The sequence below is a fragment of the Rhinolophus sinicus genome, chromosome 2 (genome assembly GCF_057876585.1).
Source record: "Rhinolophus sinicus isolate RSI-liver-muscle chromosome 2, RSI-T2T, whole genome shotgun sequence".
Classification (NCBI taxonomy): Eukaryota; Metazoa; Chordata; class Mammalia; order Chiroptera; family Rhinolophidae; genus Rhinolophus; species Rhinolophus sinicus.
In genome coordinates, this window is record NC_142502.1 from 72,161,738 (window position 1) to 72,182,137 (window position 20,400).

The 20,400-nt window shown below is 37.2% G+C and overlaps 1 protein-coding gene across 3 annotated transcripts in view; it reads left to right on the forward strand.

Moving 5' to 3' along the window:
• Positions 1 to 16,650, forward strand: part of COL12A1 (collagen type XII alpha 1 chain) — a 113,465-nt gene extending 96,815 nt beyond the window's left edge. For 2 of the 3 annotated variants that reach the window (XM_088795600.1, XM_088795602.1), the window contains 9 exons: positions 560 to 613; positions 4,689 to 4,742; positions 6,267 to 6,338; positions 9,517 to 9,552; positions 9,661 to 9,727; positions 11,018 to 11,206; positions 12,145 to 12,213; positions 13,206 to 13,376; positions 15,615 to 15,926. In XM_088795600.1, the coding sequence (XP_088651726.1) occupies positions 560 to 613; positions 4,689 to 4,742; positions 6,267 to 6,338; positions 9,517 to 9,552; positions 9,661 to 9,727; positions 11,018 to 11,206; positions 12,145 to 12,213; positions 13,206 to 13,376; positions 15,615 to 15,787 (885 nt within the window). In that variant the 3' untranslated portion in view covers positions 15,788 to 15,926. Of the gene's footprint in view, positions 1 to 559; positions 614 to 4,688; positions 4,743 to 6,266; positions 6,339 to 9,516; positions 9,553 to 9,660; positions 9,728 to 11,017; positions 11,207 to 12,144; positions 12,214 to 13,205; positions 13,377 to 14,409 lie in introns of all 3 variants that reach the window. The other variant, XM_088795601.1, reaches the window with a different exon arrangement.
• Positions 16,651 to 20,400: the final 3,750 nt, after the last annotated feature.

The window sequence follows — 20,400 nt, forward strand, 5'->3', positions numbered from 1 at the left end:
ATGTCTGTGCTTTGTCTGGTCAGGTATCTGAATGTTGATTGATCATATACAGTATGGTTGGCACTGTTCTTGGTTCTGCTTTTCTGTGTCTTTTCAGAGCACCCTGAAGTTTCCTCCCTCCCTCCCTCCCTCCCTCCCTCCCTCCCTCCCTCCCTCTTTTCTTTCCCTTCCTCCTTTCCTCCCCTCCTCCCTTCCTCTTTCTTTCTTTCTTTTTCTTTCTTTCTTTCTTTCTTTCTTTCTTTCTTTCTTTCTTTCTTTCTTTCTTTCTTTCTTTCTTTCTTTCTTTCTTTCTTTCTTTCTTTCTTTCTTTCCCTTCCTTCCTTCCTTCCTTCCTTCCTTCCTTCCTTCCTTCCTTCCTTCCTTCCTTCCTTCCTTCCTTTCCTTTCCTTTCCTTTCCTTTCGTTCTTTCTTTCACATTTAGAAAATAACTGTATCTGTTCCAGCAGAGGAATTATATTATAGTATTCTACTTTTTAAAATTTTTTTATTGGCTTCAGGCACAGAAGATAAAGTAATACTTAGACGTTAGTATTCCACTTTTTTGTTTCTTTTCATGTAGGGAACCCAAGGCCTACCTGGCCCACCAGGACCAATGGGACCTCCAGGAGACAGAGTAAGTTTTTTTGGGCGAACTATAACAATGTTGGAAATGATATCATATTGCTGCCCACTAATTAAAGACCCTTTACAATTTGTTTGTATGGCTGGAAAGTAGAGTTCACATATCTTGTGGAAGGCTGAAAAACTACTATCAGTGGGCCACCCAATATCAGATCAATCTCAGGGTCTATGAAATAAAATGGTGGGACTTTAGAAGAACCGTTGAAATTTTAATTTTGGGAATTTTTTTTTAATTTTATCAGATTTAGAAAAAGTAGTCCATAAAAGGAGTTTTACCTGATTGGAAAGAGATGTAAGAATCCTAGCAAATTGTTTTAAATCATAAAATTAACATCTCTGTTATGATACAGCTTTTATGTAACTCTGAGAGTAGTCTTTATTTCTAGGGCACTGTCCACGAAGTCAGGCCATCCTCTCTACACCTTTAAATACCACTTCCAGGACTTGATGATGAGATAGACAACTGGTACTTAGTAGGGATTTTGCTCATTTGTGACAGCTTTCAGGTTTGCTCTTGACTTATTATGAAAACAGTGCAGGAAATCCAATCTTTTTCCAGGACAAGTAAATGAGAAGCACAGTGAACCTGGCCTCTCTGTTCTATTCAATTTATAGAAATATATGGTTTCATTGGAGACCATTAATGCTTTGATAGAGATTGTAGAGTTGCTCAGAACGAAGGAAATTTTCAGCATCTTGTGGTTCAGATCTGAGAGTAATCTCTATTCTGACTAATCAAAAGTTAAAATATTTGATTAGCAGCAGAATCTGAGCGGGTCAATGCTGCAATAGCTATCATTAAAAACATTGATTTGTTAACCGTAATACCTCCGAGACACTGCTGGGCAGAAGAGGGAAGCCATTCAGATTGAGTAAAGGTTTTCCCAGATAATACCAAAGGGTGGATGATATGCTAATGAATTTTATTTGCTCCTATGCCTACTTTTGAGTTTGGGAGAGAGAGAGATCAAAGAAAAAAACGCTATTCTCTGGGAGTCTGGAACCTAGAGGCGACACACACACACACACACACACACACACACACACACACACATTTTTCTGACTCTTTTGACTCTTTTGTTTTTTTTTTAATTCTTATTTCACAATAAAGACACTAATGCAGATTGTAAGGGTGATGAGTCAGTCTATTTAATAGACAACAAAACAAAAAATACCACAACCAAGAAGTATTGATGGGCTGACTTACTTGCTGCTGCTACTACTGAAGCCTTATTGGGTCCATCACATCCACCCAGTGTGGGATTCATGCAGACATGGTGGGTCACCAGTGCAAGTCCCATCAACATGCTCTCTTTGAACTAGCAGTCAGGCAGCCACCACCATCATTAGTGCTTCTCTGAAAAATGAGTGAGTGGGGACGATTATGCTTTTCCACTCTCAAATTTGAATCGGAGAATCCAACTTTGTGGTGAGGCTGTCCAGGTCTTTCAGGCTGAGGGTGAGGAGACTTTTTAGGAAATCATTCCCATCTTTCCCTCATAACCTTTTACACCTACCCACCACTTGGTTTCCTACCACTAGTGCTGAAAGTAGGGTGCATGGCTGATGGAACATAATTTTAGAAAGTTAGGTAGATTTTAGGTACAGATAACTTAGCTGGAAAAGGAGAGAGAGAGAGAGAGAGAGAGAGAGAGAGAGAGAGAGAGAGAGAGAGAGAGAGAAAGAAAAACTGCGGTGGAAGAGAAGAGAAGAAAGCTCAGGAGAGCAAGCCCAAGGACCACGGTGGGGAAGTAAGATTGTTACCAAGGTGGAGTCGGTAGGAACAGAATGCATGCATTGTCTTCAACATAGATGATTTTCAAAATGAGTCACAGCTTTGGGGAATGTTAGAAAATAACAAAAGAACTGCATGTACAGGTATCTAATACATGTGCATCTGTGAAGACAACCGTAGGATTCCTCAGCCACTCTCACATAGGGGGAAGCAGCAATAACTACTGCAGCTTTGAAAATAGAGAATAAAATTATAGCATAAAGTTCTGCAGATGACTCAGTGAGTAGTCCTTCTGAGGACACCAGAATAAAACCCTCACCCCAACTTAAATATATATTTCTCCTAAAAGAAAGTGGTTGATCAGACCTAAGTGTCCATTGATAGATGAACGGATAAAGAAAATGTGAGATATATATATATATATATTGCTATTCAACCTTTAAAAAGAAGGAAATCTGTAACTTGTGACAACATGGATGAACCTGGAGGACATTATGCTAAGTGAAATAAGCCAAGCACAAAAAGACAAGTACTGCATGATCTCACTCATGTATCGAATTTTTAAAATGTTGAACTCATGGAAGAGTAGAATGGTGGTTGCCAGGGGCAGAGGGGAAAGGACAATGAAGAGATATTGGTCAAGTGTACAAAGTTTCACTTATGCAGGATGAATAAGTTCTGGAGATCTAATATACTGCATAGTAACTATAGTTGATAACACTATATTGTATACTTGAAATTTGTTAATAGAGTAGATCTTAAATGCTCTCAGCACACTCAAAAAGTGATAACTATGTGAGGTGATGGGTATGATTATGATATGGTGATTATCTTGATTGTGGTAATTATTTCATAATGTATACATATATCAAAACATCACCATGTACACCACAAATATATACGCTTTTTGTCAATTATGTTTCAGTAAAGCTTCAAAAAAAGGAAAATGTTCTGAAGGAGGATTATTCAGAAATATGATAGTTATCTAAAAAGGAAAAAAGAAAAAAATAAGAATGTCTTACATAGCAGTTGGAGAGATTTAGATGGAAGAAATACAATTCAAACTGTCCAAACAATACTACCAGTACATTTTTGCTTCTTAAGTGGCTTTCAGAAGCAATGTTGATGTTACATCAGATGAACTTGGAGTCTGTTTTTTATTAAGTAGGCTTAGATCTTCCAGAAAACAGTCTGAAATTTTTATCTAAGTTACTGAAAAAAAAAAAAAAATTTCTTTTTTTTTTGGGGGTGGAATATTTCTAATGATTTTAAGGCAATAATTTAAACTTCCTGTTGTGAAATCAGTGGAAGTGTGGATACTTAATGCAGGCAGTGATCCAAATGTTCTTGATTTTTGCTAGAATCCAAGAATATGGATAAAATTATCACTCTTATTCTTTGCAGAAAATGAGACAAAAATCTCCTTTGACAGAGGAATGCAACAACCATAAAAAATGATCTGACTCACAAATCCTCGGCTGGGTTTCAGAGACCTGCTGTTGGGATGAATGTTAACTGGGTAGCACAGTGACTCATTCCAAGCAGAGGTCATTTGGCACTGTATGGAGATGGGGCAGGACAGCCAAGGAGTGAGCTTGTGGGGAGATGCGCTGTGCTCCTGGGACAGATTTCTGCTTCCTAGTCTGATGTGGCTCTGGTTTTTCCTGTGAGATGAGAAGAAGTAAGATGGGCCACTAAAAAAATTAACTGCAGATTGAGGATTTCCTTTGTTTCCAGTGGAAAATGATTAAGACAGCATCGCCTCATTTTTGGGGAGGGAGGAGAGGAATTCCCTAGGATTGGAGACATCAGTAGTCCTGCCCTTGCTTAGAGAATGAAGAAGGGAGTTTTCTAAACAGGTGGTTGGCCTCTCCTTCATCTCTTATGAGACCACGTGCTTTTCTTAGCAATATTTCTCTTATTGCACTTGGATCCTTCCTGTGCCAGTTGTGGACATTGACTTTTCAGTAGAAAGGGTTAGTCTTCCTTCGGACTTCTTCACACTCTTACAAAAGCAAAAGTTAGTACGTATGTTCATGAAAGAAATGCCTTCTTTGGAGATTAGTTTGTCTTAAAATGGTTTTATTTATAACTACTTTATATTATAACTATATAAATGAGTGAGTATAGAAATTAATTATTCAGTACAAGGTGTAAGTTAAATTGGAAATCACTTCTTTTGGTCTATTTGTCTTTATAATGAAAGGTTACCCGCAAACAGCAAATTGGGTTAAATCCTTTACCCTTCACACTTAGCAACCTGTTTTGTGTCTTTCCTTTTCACTTGGTCGTTATGTCACTAATCCATAATTAATTTTGTTTTTTACAATAGGGCTTTACTGGAAAAGATGGTACAATGGGACCCAGGGGTCCACCAGGGCCACCGGTAAGAATGGAATGGTTACATTGTTATCCCCTTCCCCCATTTTTCTAGAGAAGAGCCTGTAAACCTGGCCTTTGAGATAATTCCATTTGTGCTGTGGGTTATGCCATTGGGGTTGCTGTTTATTTTTATTTTCCTAAATCAAAATACACTGGGGAAAACATACATGTTAAAATACCCCACAGCACATGTGGAACATATATAGGTATTAAACATAAATAAGATTATTTTAACATATTCTCTTGAATCTTCATATCATGCCATAGAACATCAAGAGCATTCATCACCTCAAAGAATTTAAAATACAGTTTTTCTGTTTAATCAAGTTATATTTAAAAAGTAGGAAAATATCCTTAAGTAACTTGGTCAGTAGTTGGTTAGTGCCTCAGTTCCTCCCATCCCCACATTGGCTGGTGAAATTTTATGACTTCACTGGTTACTTCCTGTTCTACAATTTTAAGAATCTGTGGCCTATGATATTTGCACTTTATGGATATTTATTGCTGAACAGCTATCAGTCATTCTGAAGAAGTAAATTTTACCCAAGTATGTCTTCGGATTAAGATCTTTGGGGAAAATACTAAAGCCAATGGTTTTGAAAGTGTCATCTGTATACCTGTGTCCGAGTGAGATCACAATTAAATTCTTTGAGGTGATGAATGCTCTTCATGTTTTATGGCATGATATGAAGATTCAAGAGAATATGTTAAAATAATCTTATGTATGTCTAATACCTATATATGTTCTCAGGTAAAGGGGAGTGAAAATGTATAGTAAATTTCCACTTAAGTTTTTATTACTGAGCTGAAAATTTGCATAATTGATGAAGTAAAGGATTAGTTATTTTATCAAATCTGATGATTCTATTTTAAGGAAATTTTAGGCTTTAGAACATAATGTATTGAAAAATATGGCTAAAATGTCTTGAAGGTGTGTTAAAAGAAACAAGGAGTAATTCCTATGGTTTTGATGAGGTGAAGGGTGCTGATATGACAGAAGAGAGTGGAAGTATGGAGAATGCACCAAAGAAAAAGTGAATTTTTAGGCTGAGAGTGCAATTTCCATCAGACAAGGGAAGACTCCGCCATGATGGTGCCCAATTTAGCACAAAACTGGCTACCTTAATTTTTTCCCCAGCCAAAGTTTTCACTCCTGTCTTTTGATAGCTTGTCTGGTTATGTAATAGAAATAAACTGAAAAACAGGAATTGCTTTCTGCAGATTCATTTTGTAATCAATTTACTGGGATCACTATCTGTGAATTGTGAAACTGATTATATATATGTAAATATTTTTCAAATAGTCTCAAACTCTATTTTAGAACTATATAGTTCATAAACATTGAATAGGAATTTTCAAGATTTTATTCCCTAGATGTTAACTTAAAATTTGGTTTTACTCTTTCTTAATATGTGATTATGTGCTGTCTCATTGAAAAGCTTTTAAAGCTGGCCACGCTTTGTTAGTTTACTTTAGATGGGATTTTTCTTTCATCATAACATTCCCTTTCCTGACCTATGTGTTGTAGGGAAGCCCAGGCTCTCCAGGAGTCACAGGACCAAGTGGGAAACCAGGAAAGCCCGGAGACCACGGCAGGCCCGTAAGTGGACAGCTTGCATGTCTAGAGTTATTTACTTGTGGCCATCAATAATGAGGAGATGGAAAGGCTTTTGGCATATTTACTTATGTTATATCTGTTGTAATGCGTTCAAAGCTTTTGTTGAAACTCTACTAAACCCATGGTTTTAACTTGGTACTAATTCTAAAGTTTTTCTCTCTTAGAGTTAGGACATTTTGGGATGAAAACTGTGGTCATAGGACTTCTTTAAAAGGAGAGTGGGATTATGAGCCAAGACACATGTTTCTGCACTGTATAAACACTCAAAGCTGGGTCAGCAGAATGATTCTTTTTATGTAGGAGTGGTATGCTGCTCACCATAGAAAAATACATGATGGTGGTGTGTGGCACTTCCGTGTGTCATGTGCAGATATTAACCCTTTGGTAGTATCATCAGCCAAGCCGCTTGGTCTTTTCCTTTCCTTAAGGTTGCTAAGAACATAGTCCCGAAATTAAAAGGATTGATCTAATCTGCTATTTTACTTTTTTATACTGCCCTGCTCCAACTTACATCCAGTTCAACTTCCTTTTAGTTAGGTGTTTTGGTGAAAATAATAGATATCTGGTATTTTAGAATTAGTATTTCCAAAACTGAATTTGAAGTTCCTAAAATATCCAGAAGTATTTGTAATGAATGTTGGGCTTCATATTCTTTACAAGTTACTCCTTATTTTTTACGGATGAGGTGTGAATTTATTTTAAGCAGCTTTTGGGTCTGAATAGAATTCTGAAATATGAAAATTTATCTTAAAGATAATTAAGTCCAACTTTTAGCAGTGACACACATCTCTCAGGGCTGTTTTCTGAACTGAACTTCTCTTTTCTTAAGTATTGTCCTAGTTACATAAACACAAGTTAAAAAAAATTAATGTCAAACAAACCTAGGATATAATCTTTATGTGACATGGCTTGCCTCCCATGTTTACATAAAATTAAGCAAGCAGCATAAAGATTAAAGGACTCCTGATATATTTTATAATCTGTGTACCCTGCCTTTATTACTCTCTTTTCCTCAATGAATCATGGCAGAAACTTCACAAGAGAAGATAAAAATACATGGAATTTTTCTACCTATATAGAATTCTATTTTGTTTTACTATGCGCAAAATAAGAGTATCATGTAAGAATACTACTGATGTAATAATTGATATCTATAGCTAAAAACCTAGAAGAAACTTCTACTTCCTTGATTTGAAATGTGATCTTTAGATTTGGCAATAAATATGATTTCTATAAACCATGGATATTAGAACAACCTCACAGAGGCAATAAATTAAAAAACACCCCAAGAACAATCTCAAAGTAGCAGTCAAAGTGAAAAAAAAAAATCCCTGAAATTTACAAAAGGCTCCAAATTCAATAATAATAGTGTTTTCATGAGTCTAGTACTTTTGGCAAAGGGAGAGTCAAATTCCAGTTTTTCTTATGATTATAATTTGGTAACATTTATTTGGGCCTTTATTGACCCTCTTTTTTTCCCTTTATCTTATCCTTCTATGGTGGCAAATTGCCTCTCCTTTTCTTCTGTATTCTATCTTACCTTTAATTTCTAAAATCCAAACTAGCAGATAGGTGTATAAAGGTCTTAGCAGAGAGCTTGGCTCAATCCTGATTAGCTTATGACATTAGTACTATAACCAGGTGATGGTATCTTTTTGCCAGCTTACAACACCTGAAGTTGTATAGTGGATATTTTCAAGAACTGCTTGTGAAATATTTTATTCATTTACTCAACACCTACTTGTATGGTGCCTAAGTGTGCTAGTCGGTGTTTTAGAATCTGGAGATACAACAATAAACAAGACAAAGTCCTTGCTCTCACGGAGATTCTAGTGTGGGTTATAGACCACAAACATGTAAATAAGTAATATAGTTTCTGGTGATGATGAATGACATGAAGAAAAAGAAACAGACTAAGGGGTTAGAGAGTAATTGTGGTGGTGGGGAGATGACTATTTTAGATAACAGTAGTTAGAACCTGTGTGCAGTGGTGACATTGGAATGAAGCTGTTTGAAGAGCTGTGGGAAGAGGATGTTAGGCTGCGGGGACAGCATGAATAAAAGCCCTGAGTGAGCAATGAGTCTGGCGTGTGAGAGAAACAGCAGAGAGGCCTGGCTGGGTGCTTGAAATCACGAGAGTGACTGGAAGAGAAATGGAAGAGGTCGGATAGCTGTGGACCATCTAGCCAATGATAAGGAATTCTTTTATTCTGAGTGTCATGGGGGTCTTTTGCAGCCAAAAGAGAGTGATGTGATCAAATGCTCCTTTTAAAAATATCACTCTGGCTTCTGTGTGGAGAATAGACTCTAAAGGGGCAAAACAGGAAGCAAAAGTCCAGTTGGGAGGATATTGCAGTAGTTCAGGCAAAAGTCTTGGAGCCTATGAGGCATGACTTGGTTTGGGAATGATCTGAACATTAGATTTATCAATGGTTTAGATCTTCCTTCTGTGATAGCAGTTGTTAGCCTGGATATACATTGCTAAAAGACAAAAACTTCTTACACTATAAGGGAAACTACTTCTAAGATTCTCTCATGGCCACTGAGAAGCTTGATAGAGTAGGAACAAATATTCTGTAGTTGTGTTTAGATGTAGGACCACCATTTGGACTGAATTATTTAATATTGGAGACATATGTTTCCTTTTATACTCAATGCACAAAAAAAAAAAAAAGGAAGAAGTTAGAGATATATGTTTATTTAGGGAATTGACAAAAAGCCCAGTGGTTCTTACTAGAACTGAACCAAGATTAACCTCATGGACAATCTGCAATAACCAGCTGAGTTAACCAGCCAGAGTGATGTAAAAGAAAATATAATGGTACCAAGGGCATTTTTTATATACATTTTAGTTCCAGGACTATATTGTGAATAGTATCATAAAATGTATGCATAGTACATAACTTCTAAATTATGATCATAAAATTCACATCTCAGCACTATTTTGGAGGACATGTGCTTCAGAGAGAGTGGGGTGGGAGGGGGAATTAGATTTCTTTTTACAGAGAAGCAAAAGGTGAGTAACACGGATATAAATGTGATGTGTCATTTTGCTAATTCATTAGAAAACAGACCTTGCTGTCTTTTCTCATGTCCATTTATGAATTGTTTTTTAGACCATGTTTGTCAGTTTCTAATGTGTAAAATTCCTGTATTTTAGGGTCCATCTGGATTGAAAGGAGAGAAAGGCGATAGAGTATGTATTTCTTAAAATTTGATTTACATTTATTTTTTTGTGGTAAACATTGAAGTCTGAAACTATAGAAATAATATGCTAATGATTCTCATTGATTTAATTAACAAGGGAGACATTGCTTCCCAGAACATGATGCGGGCAGTTGCAAGACAAGTCTGTGAACAATTGATCAGTGGTAAAATTTCTTTTCTTTTTAATGTATGAATGCTTTTTAATTAATTGTAGGAAAATGCAGAGTTTGAGTAATTAAGTTTCTAAGATATATGTTTCTGTTTCATTTTTGATGATCTCTTATTGGTATACATTATCAATTTTATACCCAGTTAGATAAGGCTAGTAATATTTTAATGTTTTTCATTAAGATAAAATTATTACTCAAGGTAAAATTATACCTGTTATCTTTATATTTGGTCTGATACAAAATCATATTTTTAAAGGGCTTTTCAGTTTCCATGTTGTAGGATTTTTAGTGATCTTCATCTGTGTATATATGGAAGCAGCAAACATTGGCTCTTTTAAGTTATGAACTTTAAGGTATTCTATGACTTTAAGGAAGGAACCCACCAAGATTAACTTGATCATAGAAAGTCCCTTTTGGTGGGGACATTTGTATTGCCTCCTTATTTTTCACAGACTCTTTCTTCTTATTCCATGAAGCCAATTAAGTAATAAAGCTCAGTGCCTGCAAACCAAGTGTGGCCTTAAATTCAGGGTTCCCACTTTCAGAAGTCTTAATCAGTGTTTCTTGGAATGTGCTCCTGAGAGCACGTGCTTTAAAATCACCTGTATTGCTCGTTAGATAGGAGGGTTCCTGGGCCATACTCTAAACATAGTAAAGCGTTGTCTTTAGAGATGAGGCTCAGGAATCTGTATTTTTCAACATTATCTCAGGCAATTCCAATGTACACTAAAGCCTAATTATCAAGAACAGAAATGTACACCTGAAGCCTATGTAATTTTACTAACCACCATCACCCCAATAAATTGAATAAAAAAGGTTCTCTTTATTTTTAATTAAAGCTTATTGGGGTGACAATTGTTAGTGAAGTTACATAGATTTCAAGCGTACAATTCTGTGATACATCATCTATATATTACATTGTGTGTTCAACACCCAGAGTCAGTTCTCTTTCTGTCACCATATATTTGATCCCTTTCGAGTGACATCATCTGGTGAACCTCAGAACTTTCTATCCCAGCCATATTAAACTTTTACAACTCTTTGATGTTTATAGTAATGCTAGTGGCTTACTTGGTCAGTATTTTGTGGAGACAATTGTTTATCAGGGATCATTTTGTCCTTGGTGACTGGAGTGTTTTATTTTATTTGTAGGGTTATAATTAGAATGTTTCCTGGAGGGGGAGGAATAGAGGTGGATTTCACTAAACACTAAGAGCAAACAGTTTCACCCTCTCATTCTTCCCTTATTGAGTTTCTTACCAACAAGTCTTTTTCTATTTGTAGGTCAGATGAACAGATTCAATCAGATGCTGAATCAGATTCCGAATGATTACCACTCCAGTCGCAACCAGCCAGGCCCACCTGGTCCCCCAGGCCCCCCAGGCAGCGCAGGAACCAGAGGAGAACCAGGACCTGGGGGGCGACCAGGTTTCCCAGGCACACCAGGGATGCAGGGACCCCCAGGAGAACGAGGTAGGCATTTCTGGTTGCTGCATAGGGATAAAGGAAAGAATCTGCAAGTGTAGGAGCTGGGGCAGGTTGAAAAGCATGTGGAAGATTGAACTTGGCAAACTTTAGTCTTGTTTGGACAGTCCACGAATGTGTTTTCTTCTTTAGGGGGCCACAAGCCATAGAGATCCATATGTTAGAAAGCAGGAAGATTTTGTCAGGAGATATCAGTAAAGATAATACCATTTTCTGGTGGTGGTGGTTGTTCATGGGAAAAGCTATATCTTGGCCAACTAAATTCAGGCACTAAAATCTTATTAATTGTTTAACTGGCCAGAGTTGGGCAGCAACTGAAGGTACTTAAGCAGCCCTACAGTTTTAGATCCAATTTTTTTTGGTTCCTTTATTCAGGGTCTGGCACTGGTTTTGTGTGTTTGTTTGGCTTTAATTTTGTAGTAGATAAGTGTAATTGAAGGAAAAAAAGAAAAATAAGATTATCTGATTCCAGATGTTTTAGGACTCTGGGTACTCGGCTTTGGTTGAAGTAGTAGTCAGCATTCTTCAGAAAACTTAGATATTTCTATAATTCTGTTGGTGTGGATGCTGCACTAATAGGGCTACTGAAGATAAGAGAGCTTTAAGATGTTTTTTCAATGAGTTGTAACTATTTATTCAGGATTTCTGTTTCTAATAATTGTTTCTAAAAAATTGTATTAGACATGTTCGTTTGCTTCAAATAATTTTTCCCCTGACTTGTAGCCAGATTATTTCTTGACCATGAATCTGGAATTACACAAATGTCTAGAAAGAATTTGGCTTACAGAGTGAACTTCTGTGAAAAATTAGGTTCTGCTTTCACTAAGGGAAATTAATTAATTGAATCAAGTATTATCAGTTAAAATAAAAACTGTATGTTTCCAGATAATTTTCCTCTTGAGCTTTATCTTTTCATCCTGCCTTAGGTTTGCCGGGAGAGAAAGGTGAAAGGGGTATTGGGTCTCCAGGAGCACGAGGGCCGCCGGGTCCCCCAGGTAGGTCTCTAGTACATCGAACAATGAAAGGTATAACTACTGAGAGGGCACACAAGCTTCTCTTGTTAGCTTCAGGCATGTCTACCATCATGGAAAATATTTTAGCAAGAAGTTCCACTTGTATAACCTCCTCATTTTTATGTTCTCTTTACTCAAAACATGTTTGAATGTGTTCTGTTAAACATTCACTGTAACTTTAACGCATGAAGGTATGAGTTTCAGTTGACACAGAAGGTTGCTGTTTTCTTTTTCATGAAGTTCCTCTTTGTTTTGTTTAGTCTCATAGCTTTCAAGGACAGTGTCCTTTCCTGTTTCATCTAGTATTCTTCAAGATGTTAGTAGATTGAAAAAAAAAATATTATTCTAACTAAAAAGCCTGACACCTCACAAGATTTCACTTACAGGTTCTTTACTGATGCTGTGGAAAGAAATAATGGTTATGCAGCTGCTTTATACATTTCCTTTACTATATTGAAAACAAATTTTTTTCTTCATTGTAAGGTCTATGGGGCTCTTGCAACCAAGGTCAGCCCTAGTGGTTACATATTTACATTTATGTTAACCACAAATATCACTTGATCCAGAAATAACATTGCTTACATAGTCTGGAGGTGTGGAGCAGGCACTTAGCGTGTTTTCCTGGCAGTCCAATGCGCTAATATAGCCATTTTCATCAGGAAGTCTTATCTGTCTGAGAGAAGGAGCAAACCAGGGAACACATTGATCTTTAGTTTGGCTTAATTCTTGCTAAAGCAGTTTCCGTTGAAAAAAATCATTAAATTAGTTGGAGTTCTGGTATTAACTCTTGATGACTCACTGGAACCAGAAAGTTCCATGCTGGTTCATATTGGTGATTTCTAAAGAAAATATTTTCTTACCATACACTAGTGAATTGTCTAGTCTTGAGGCAGTGGAGGTACCTCAAGTATTGTTTACTGACTCAGGGGAAGTATTTAACAAGAGGGGAAATTTTTGTTCCAACCCTTTACTAGGTCCACAAGGAGAATCCAGAACAGGTCCACCAGGGTCCACAGGTTCAAGAGGTCCCCCTGGCCCTCCAGGTCGCCCTGGAAACTCAGGTATCCGAGGACCCCCAGGTCCTCCTGGATACTGTGACTCGTCCCAGTGCGCCAGCATCCCATACAATGGGCAAGGCTATCCAGGTATGTTGTTGCCATTGTAGGAACTCAAATTCACCTGAATTAAAGAACATTCATGGAAATGAAGTTCCTTAGGATTGAAGGAACATTAATTTAAGGATTTGTTGAAAGTATCAGTTCTTTCAGTTGTGTGTTTTGACTATGTAGTGATATAGTTCTCTCTCAAAGCGTAAAATATTATTTCACTGTCAGGAGTTGAGTAATTATTTTCTCTCCCTTCCAATATTTCTTCATTTACCAAATAACATCATAAAACTCTCCATATTTCTTTTGGATGTTCAAAGAATGCTATACCAATTGACGTTTTTTTTTCTTTTTTTTTTTTCCCCCTAACCTAAAGGTTGGGAACATGGATTTGTTTAATACAATTGTAGAATACTAAGAATATATGTACATAAAAATTTGTTTTGGGCATCTAATGTATAGGCAAATTATTTGATAACATGGTGCAGACAACTGAAAATAATTCAGTGTCTCACACTGTTCATTGAATTAGTATTTATAAAACCTGGTACCTAATTTTAAAAAAAGAGTTAGTAGTGAAATTCTAGTGTTTTCAATTCTCTTATCTCTGATTTTGGGGAACGTGGGGACAGGGGACAATTGCTGATCTGGAATAAGGAAGCCATGCAGTGGTCAGCGGTGTCCTTTTCATCAGCACACCCTCAAGCATCTTGCAAGTTTCAAAATGATACTGCTGTTTGATATGGTTGGCTACTAGCAAATAGTGCATGAGTAGTTGAATATCTAAATATCTATATATCTATATATTTATGTGAATACTTACATATGACCAAAAGTAATAATGAATCTTAATGTGAATTTCTCATGCAACCCACTCACAAAATTATAATTTAATGCTTTATAAATGAAATTTAAGTTACCTCTGCCTTATGATATGTGTGAATAACTGGAAATATATGGATATATATATATGTATATATACTTTAACCATTACATACTTAGATGGATGTGTAAATATATTTTTTGCATAGTAATTCAACTTTTAAAAACTATCATCTTTGACCTGTTTCAGGTTCCGGCTAACAAATTTTCTAAGTCGCCAGTGCTGCTTACAGTTTGAATACATGAAAATCCTGTTTCTGAGATGTTTGCGCACATGCTTATTAGGAAATGAGTCTGTATGGAAATCTCACCACAGATATGGTTAACGAACCGGGTCAACATCATAAAGGAGGGTGGAGACTCTTTATACTAACTTGAATGAGACAAAAAACAGTGGTGTTAATTTATAAGCCTGATGCATTTCAGTAATAATGTAGAAAAATATTATTTAAAAAAAAAGTTCAAACACACAGCCATGAGAAGCCTCAGTTGTGAAAGAGGCGCATAATAAAACTACTAACCAGCGGACATGATGCCATTTTGAGAAAAAGAATTAACCTGGTTAAAGAGAAATGTCTTATGTAAATAATAAACTAATTGTGGCTTGTAAATGATTTGTATGTGATCCTGTCCACTAAAATAACTTAACAACCCTACAATAAGCTTCTGCATCAAAGCCTGCTGCTTGCTCTGTGCCGGAATAACACCGAATGGAATCTCCTCCTCTCTTGCTTGTTAGCGATGTGTCTGATTCAGGGCATGTGTCTCATGATTATTATTTTTTGTACATGAACTCTCATCTGGGTTTTGTAATTGCAATTTTCAAACCAAAGTTTTATAATCACTTTTTTTCTTCCTGTTTCGCTGTAGTCACTGGTGTTCCTCACCCACCAGCTGTAACTCAGTCTGTGGGAGAGACAGCCACAGAAAAATGTCATGTACTGTATATTACCTGGTGATAGTTGATTTTCACCTCCAGAGTTAAGTTTCTAGGAGTCAACAAAACTTCCCCTCACCTCCTCATCTTTCCAAACTGTTCTTTGAATTGAGGAGTTCGAAGTCATGAACAGTTACTTGGGGATTTGCGAAAATCCTACCTAGGTTCTACGTTTACAGTTCTTTGGCCCAGTCTCTGACCTTTCCCAGGTATTTGTGCAATGATTGTATTTACTGCTGGATCTTTGAAGGTATTTTTTTTTTTAAGTGCCATTCATTACATTATTTGAGCATCACCAAATTCTCACTGCAAATGGAAGTAATCAGCACATTGTAATTTATCTATTTATAGTTATGAGATTATTAAGACTGGAGTGCTATCACCTCAGGTGATGATTTAGCTTTTGCTGTGTGTGTATCTACCAAATCATGCCATAACTGTAATGTTGAATCGGACAGAGCCATACGTGCCCGAGGGCGGGGCCTACCTGCCTGAGCGCGAGCCCTTCATCGTGCCAGTGGAGCCGGAGCGGACAGACGAGTACGAAGATTACGGAGCCGATGAGCCTGCGGACGAGCATCCTCCCCACGTGCGCTGGCGGCGCGCCCTGCCCCACGGCCCAGGGCAGTGAACCTGAGACTGCGCCCTGCGCGGCCAGGCTCGGGGGAGGTGTTGGGATTCTCATTTACAGGTCAGATAGAGCAGTGTGCGTCTTATCTGCGATGTTTCTTCCGGCGTTGCTTCATCCAAGAGTACCCTTTCTGACTGTAGAGAACCTTGTTTCTGCAGGAAGCCTAGCGCGCTGCACGCATTCTGTAGACATCTTGCCTTTGCCCTTGAAAAGCTTGCAAAATACTTCATTCACAAAAGCTGCAAGGAGAGAACGTGCCTTGTGCCTTTAGTTTGTACAGCGGGCAGCCTCAGTGAAACTCTTAGGTTAAGCAGTAAGTCCTGGAACCCAGAACTACTGTATATTTCCAGAGGGCAGTTTATCGTTTCCAATACCTATTTGCAATTCAATTACACCACGATTCAAGTAATTCCCCTCCTAAAACCAAAAAGGAGGGAAAAGTCAACTCCGTTGCAATTATTTATCTTCCTCTTCTATTTTCTGTTATACATTATGGCATAGAATGCTCTTATACATCTCCTTTAACAACCACAAACCTTAAACCATGTAGCTGAAATTATTGTATCAACTGGATACAGTTCCATATTGCCTTAAACCTCCTTTTAGACACACTAACATTTATGCCAAATTGCAGATTATTCTGCAGAGATGGAATTGCATGTTTGTGTTGTATATTTAGTATGAACTTTTTTTTCAGAACATAATGTTTCTTAGTTATCAAAAGCAGTTGGAAATGTTTGCAAGACTATGAACATAGAATTGCTGCTTTTATATTTTAACTGCAGATTGTGAATTTCACTGCCTTATATTATTTATTTCTGAAACAAAAGAGGCATTTTTCAATAAAACTACTGAAAATTTGACATGGTCTGTGTTTTCTTTGAATGGCCTTTTAGACTGTTTAGGCAGTTGTTACAACAAACAAGTTTATATCCTTGGATACAGTTACAAATCTTGCTAACATATTAAATTATGCTAAATAACTTTAGATTTTTAATGATATGGTGAAGTCATAGAAAGAGAGTGGTGAGAACCTTTAAAAGCCAAGCTGATTCCAAAAGCTTTATTAGGAATGTAGAGGATGTGTGGGTTGGTGGAAAAAACAACTAGGTATCCTAGGAGACCCCAAACAACCAAATAACCTTTAACTACCCACATGATTTTGTATGCATTTAATCACTTTCCTATACCATACTTTATCCAATAGCATGTTTAATTGCAAAATGGGAAGTTCCTTAATGGAAATTTTTACATTTACTGATACTGTGTTTCCCTGAAAATAAGACTGGGTCTTATATTAATTTTTGCTCCAAAAGATGCATTAGGGCTTATGTTCAGAGAATATCATCCTGAAAAATCATGCTAAGGCTTATTTTCTGGTTAGGTCTTATTTTCGGGGAAACACGGTACCTTCCTTTTGCACTTTCACGAATGCCAATAATATCATTCTAAGTGTCAAAGAAAACAATGTAAATGTTGATTTGAAAGAACAAACATCAATTGAAGAGAGAGAGGTAGTGATAGAGATTTTCTGCAAAGCAAAACATCTAAGTTAAATACATCCTGGAGACGGAGATCAAAAGGAATAGACAATAAATGAATCTCCTGTGTTCGCAAGGTTTCAAGCAGATTGCTAAATTCACAGCATTCACCTGTAATTCCCAATATGTACACTCTTCAAGGTGGAAGACACCACTGCGAGCTTCCCAGTCCAATTACTTACTTCACATAGGGAAAAAAAACAGGCTGAGCTAATTAGTATCACGACAAGACAAAAACCCTAGGTCTTGTGGTTCTTAACCCTGTTTTATCACCAGATACTCTCCTCTCCACCCCTCCCTCTGTCTTCCTGGGGACACCTACTCCCTGAGCATGCACTTTCAAACCTCCATGTTCTATGAATTCATTTTAATTAATTTATGGTTCATTTGTGTTTCTGATGCTCCTTGACAAAGAGCTGCTGTATCAGGAGCATGAAGGTGGGTTCAGTACCTCGTCACTGACCCAGCTGTGGCCCAAGGCGACATGGGTCTGAGGCACAAAAGAATTCCAGCTTCTCTCACTGCTTAGGTATGGATTAGATTCTTGATGTTTACTACTTTCTAGTCTATGCTGGGAGGTGAGATGAGGGGCCAAGGCATTCCTAACCAGGGGATAAGCACAAAATTAACCAAGTGAGATACATTGTGATTTTTATTTTCATAGTCTATTTTCTCCTTAATTACGTTTGCTGAATCTTACATTAAAATCATTTTTGTAATCCCTGATTGAGTGCATATTGACAAGTGATAGGGAGAAAAGACCAGATAGTGTCGTTTTGAAAACTAATGGTAAAACCTCACAAAATGAAATATGTAAGTGCTGGTTTAAATATTCAAAGTTTTGTTGGTGGAATACACAACAACTTGAAACACTTTTCCTAGCTCTTTACATTTGGGGAAGCATTATAAGAAATTCATTATTTATAATTTATATTTGAAGCTAGGGCTCTTATTGTTAAGACACTAGCTTGAAATACCTGTGGGAAGAGGTTGTAGCTTCTAATGAGGGCTATAATAAGAAAGGTTTCAAAATTTTAAAATAGCACTTAAATAGATCATTATTTCTGAGTAGTTTTATAGAATATCTTGTACAATGCATTAACAATTTGGCAAGTTTAAAAGGTGGTTGCATATATATTTTCTCAGATTTTTGAGTGTCTAATTTTGAGTCTGTAAAGAATTATGTTGCCTATGCAGTTGCTCAAACATATTTTTTTGTACAAATAAAGTCAATGTAATTGTTCCTGAGTGTTTATTATTTTATTGTATCCATTGCACTGTATTTGGCACATGAGATTATTCCTCATTTGGTTTTAGTTATAACTTCTCCACAATAAAAGGGGTTTGGATTATACTATCCTCATGTGGTCTGCGTGCCTTGTAAAGAGTAGCCAATTATACAAAGAATAGCTGCGGTAAATCTTTTATTTTCAAAGGCAATCCTTTATATACAAATTAATTAACCCCTATATCACCTTATATTTGTCCTTAGAAAATGAATTTAGATATGAATGTCTAAGTGAACCTTTATTAACTTTTTCACTCTGAGATCCAGGCTGCTGAAGGCTATTGGAAAAAAATCATGTGAACTTGCTTTCAGGGAAAGACCTACCATATATGCTGGTCACTTACAGACCTTGTCTCCATCACTGATCTCTTGCCTGGTTCCATAGCAGTACATCCAACTGGAGGATTAGATAATGTGACTGACAGAAAGTCACAAAATAACAGTGGCTTAAGCAAGGAGAAATCTCTATTTCTCATATAAGAAGTCAAAGTCGCAGGCTTTTTCCATTTTGCTGCTCTGCTTTTTGTGGTTTACCTTACCTAAGTTAAACTTACGGTCCACGATGGTTAGTAGAGCTCTAGCTATTATGTTCATATTTCCCCTGCAGGAAGGAGGAAAGAGTGAAGAAAAACCCACTACTCCTTTTAAGGACATTTCCTGGAAGTTGCAAACACAACTTATAACAACAAATTTGGATTACCTACCATTAGCCAGAACTTAGTCATTTGGCTACATCTAGCTCCAAGTGTGAAATGTTCTCTTGATTTTGGGCGGCCACGTGTCAAACTAAAATCAGCTACTCTATTACATGTGAGTGGGAAAATGCATGCTGGGGGTCTACCCAAGGCTTTAGTATTTGACACAATGTACAAATCTGAACCTGTCTCCCCACAAACCTGATTTTCCTCCAATGTCCCTAACAACCACTAAGTTCCTCAGGCTAGAAATTTGAGAGTCATTGTAAACTCTCTTTTCACTTCTTACATTCAGTCAGTCAAGTCTAGCTGATTGAGCTCCTACATATATCATAATCATCCTGTTGTTACTCCCTAGTTTCAGACTCTTGGGATTTCTTGTCATGGCTATAACAGCATTCTCTTAAATGGTCTCCTTTCCCATAGCCTTGGCGCCCCCTCAAATGAGTCATCCACACAAATGATTTATCTAAACTCAACCCAGCCCATATCATGTCCCCTGCTCAAAGTTCTTCAGGTGGTATACAGATTTCTCTGCAAGTCTTGACTCTGTGTGTCAATTCCCTATTCTTCTTTTATCACCAACCCTTCCACTGGACCACCTGAAATTCCCACTCCATTCTTAACGAACTTCCCCAAATCCTTAACTTCTTTAGTGAACAACCCCATCACCTCCTGGCATGACCCTGAAGACACTAAAGAGACTGTTTATGCCTCCCAGATTTGGTGGGTGGGGACATGTCCTCCTCACTTCTTAGCACTGTTTCCAGACCAGCAATCCTTCCTTCTATAAAAAGCCTTCATTGTTTAGGCTCATACCCAACTCCCTATCACCATCATCTATTTACCTCATGGTCACTCCCCCCCATTCAGAGGCTTTAGTTATCTACCCTAATCATCCATGTTGGATAACAAATATAACATTATCCCAGTTATTCAAAATTCTTATCATCAAAGGCTTTTTCTTTTACTCAACCTCAGCTACACAGTCTCTCCAAGGTCTTACCTTGGACTTGTATCAAATTGATACTACTTTCAAATCAATAATTTAGACCCTCATTCTTCTTGGATTTCCAGCTCACCTACTCA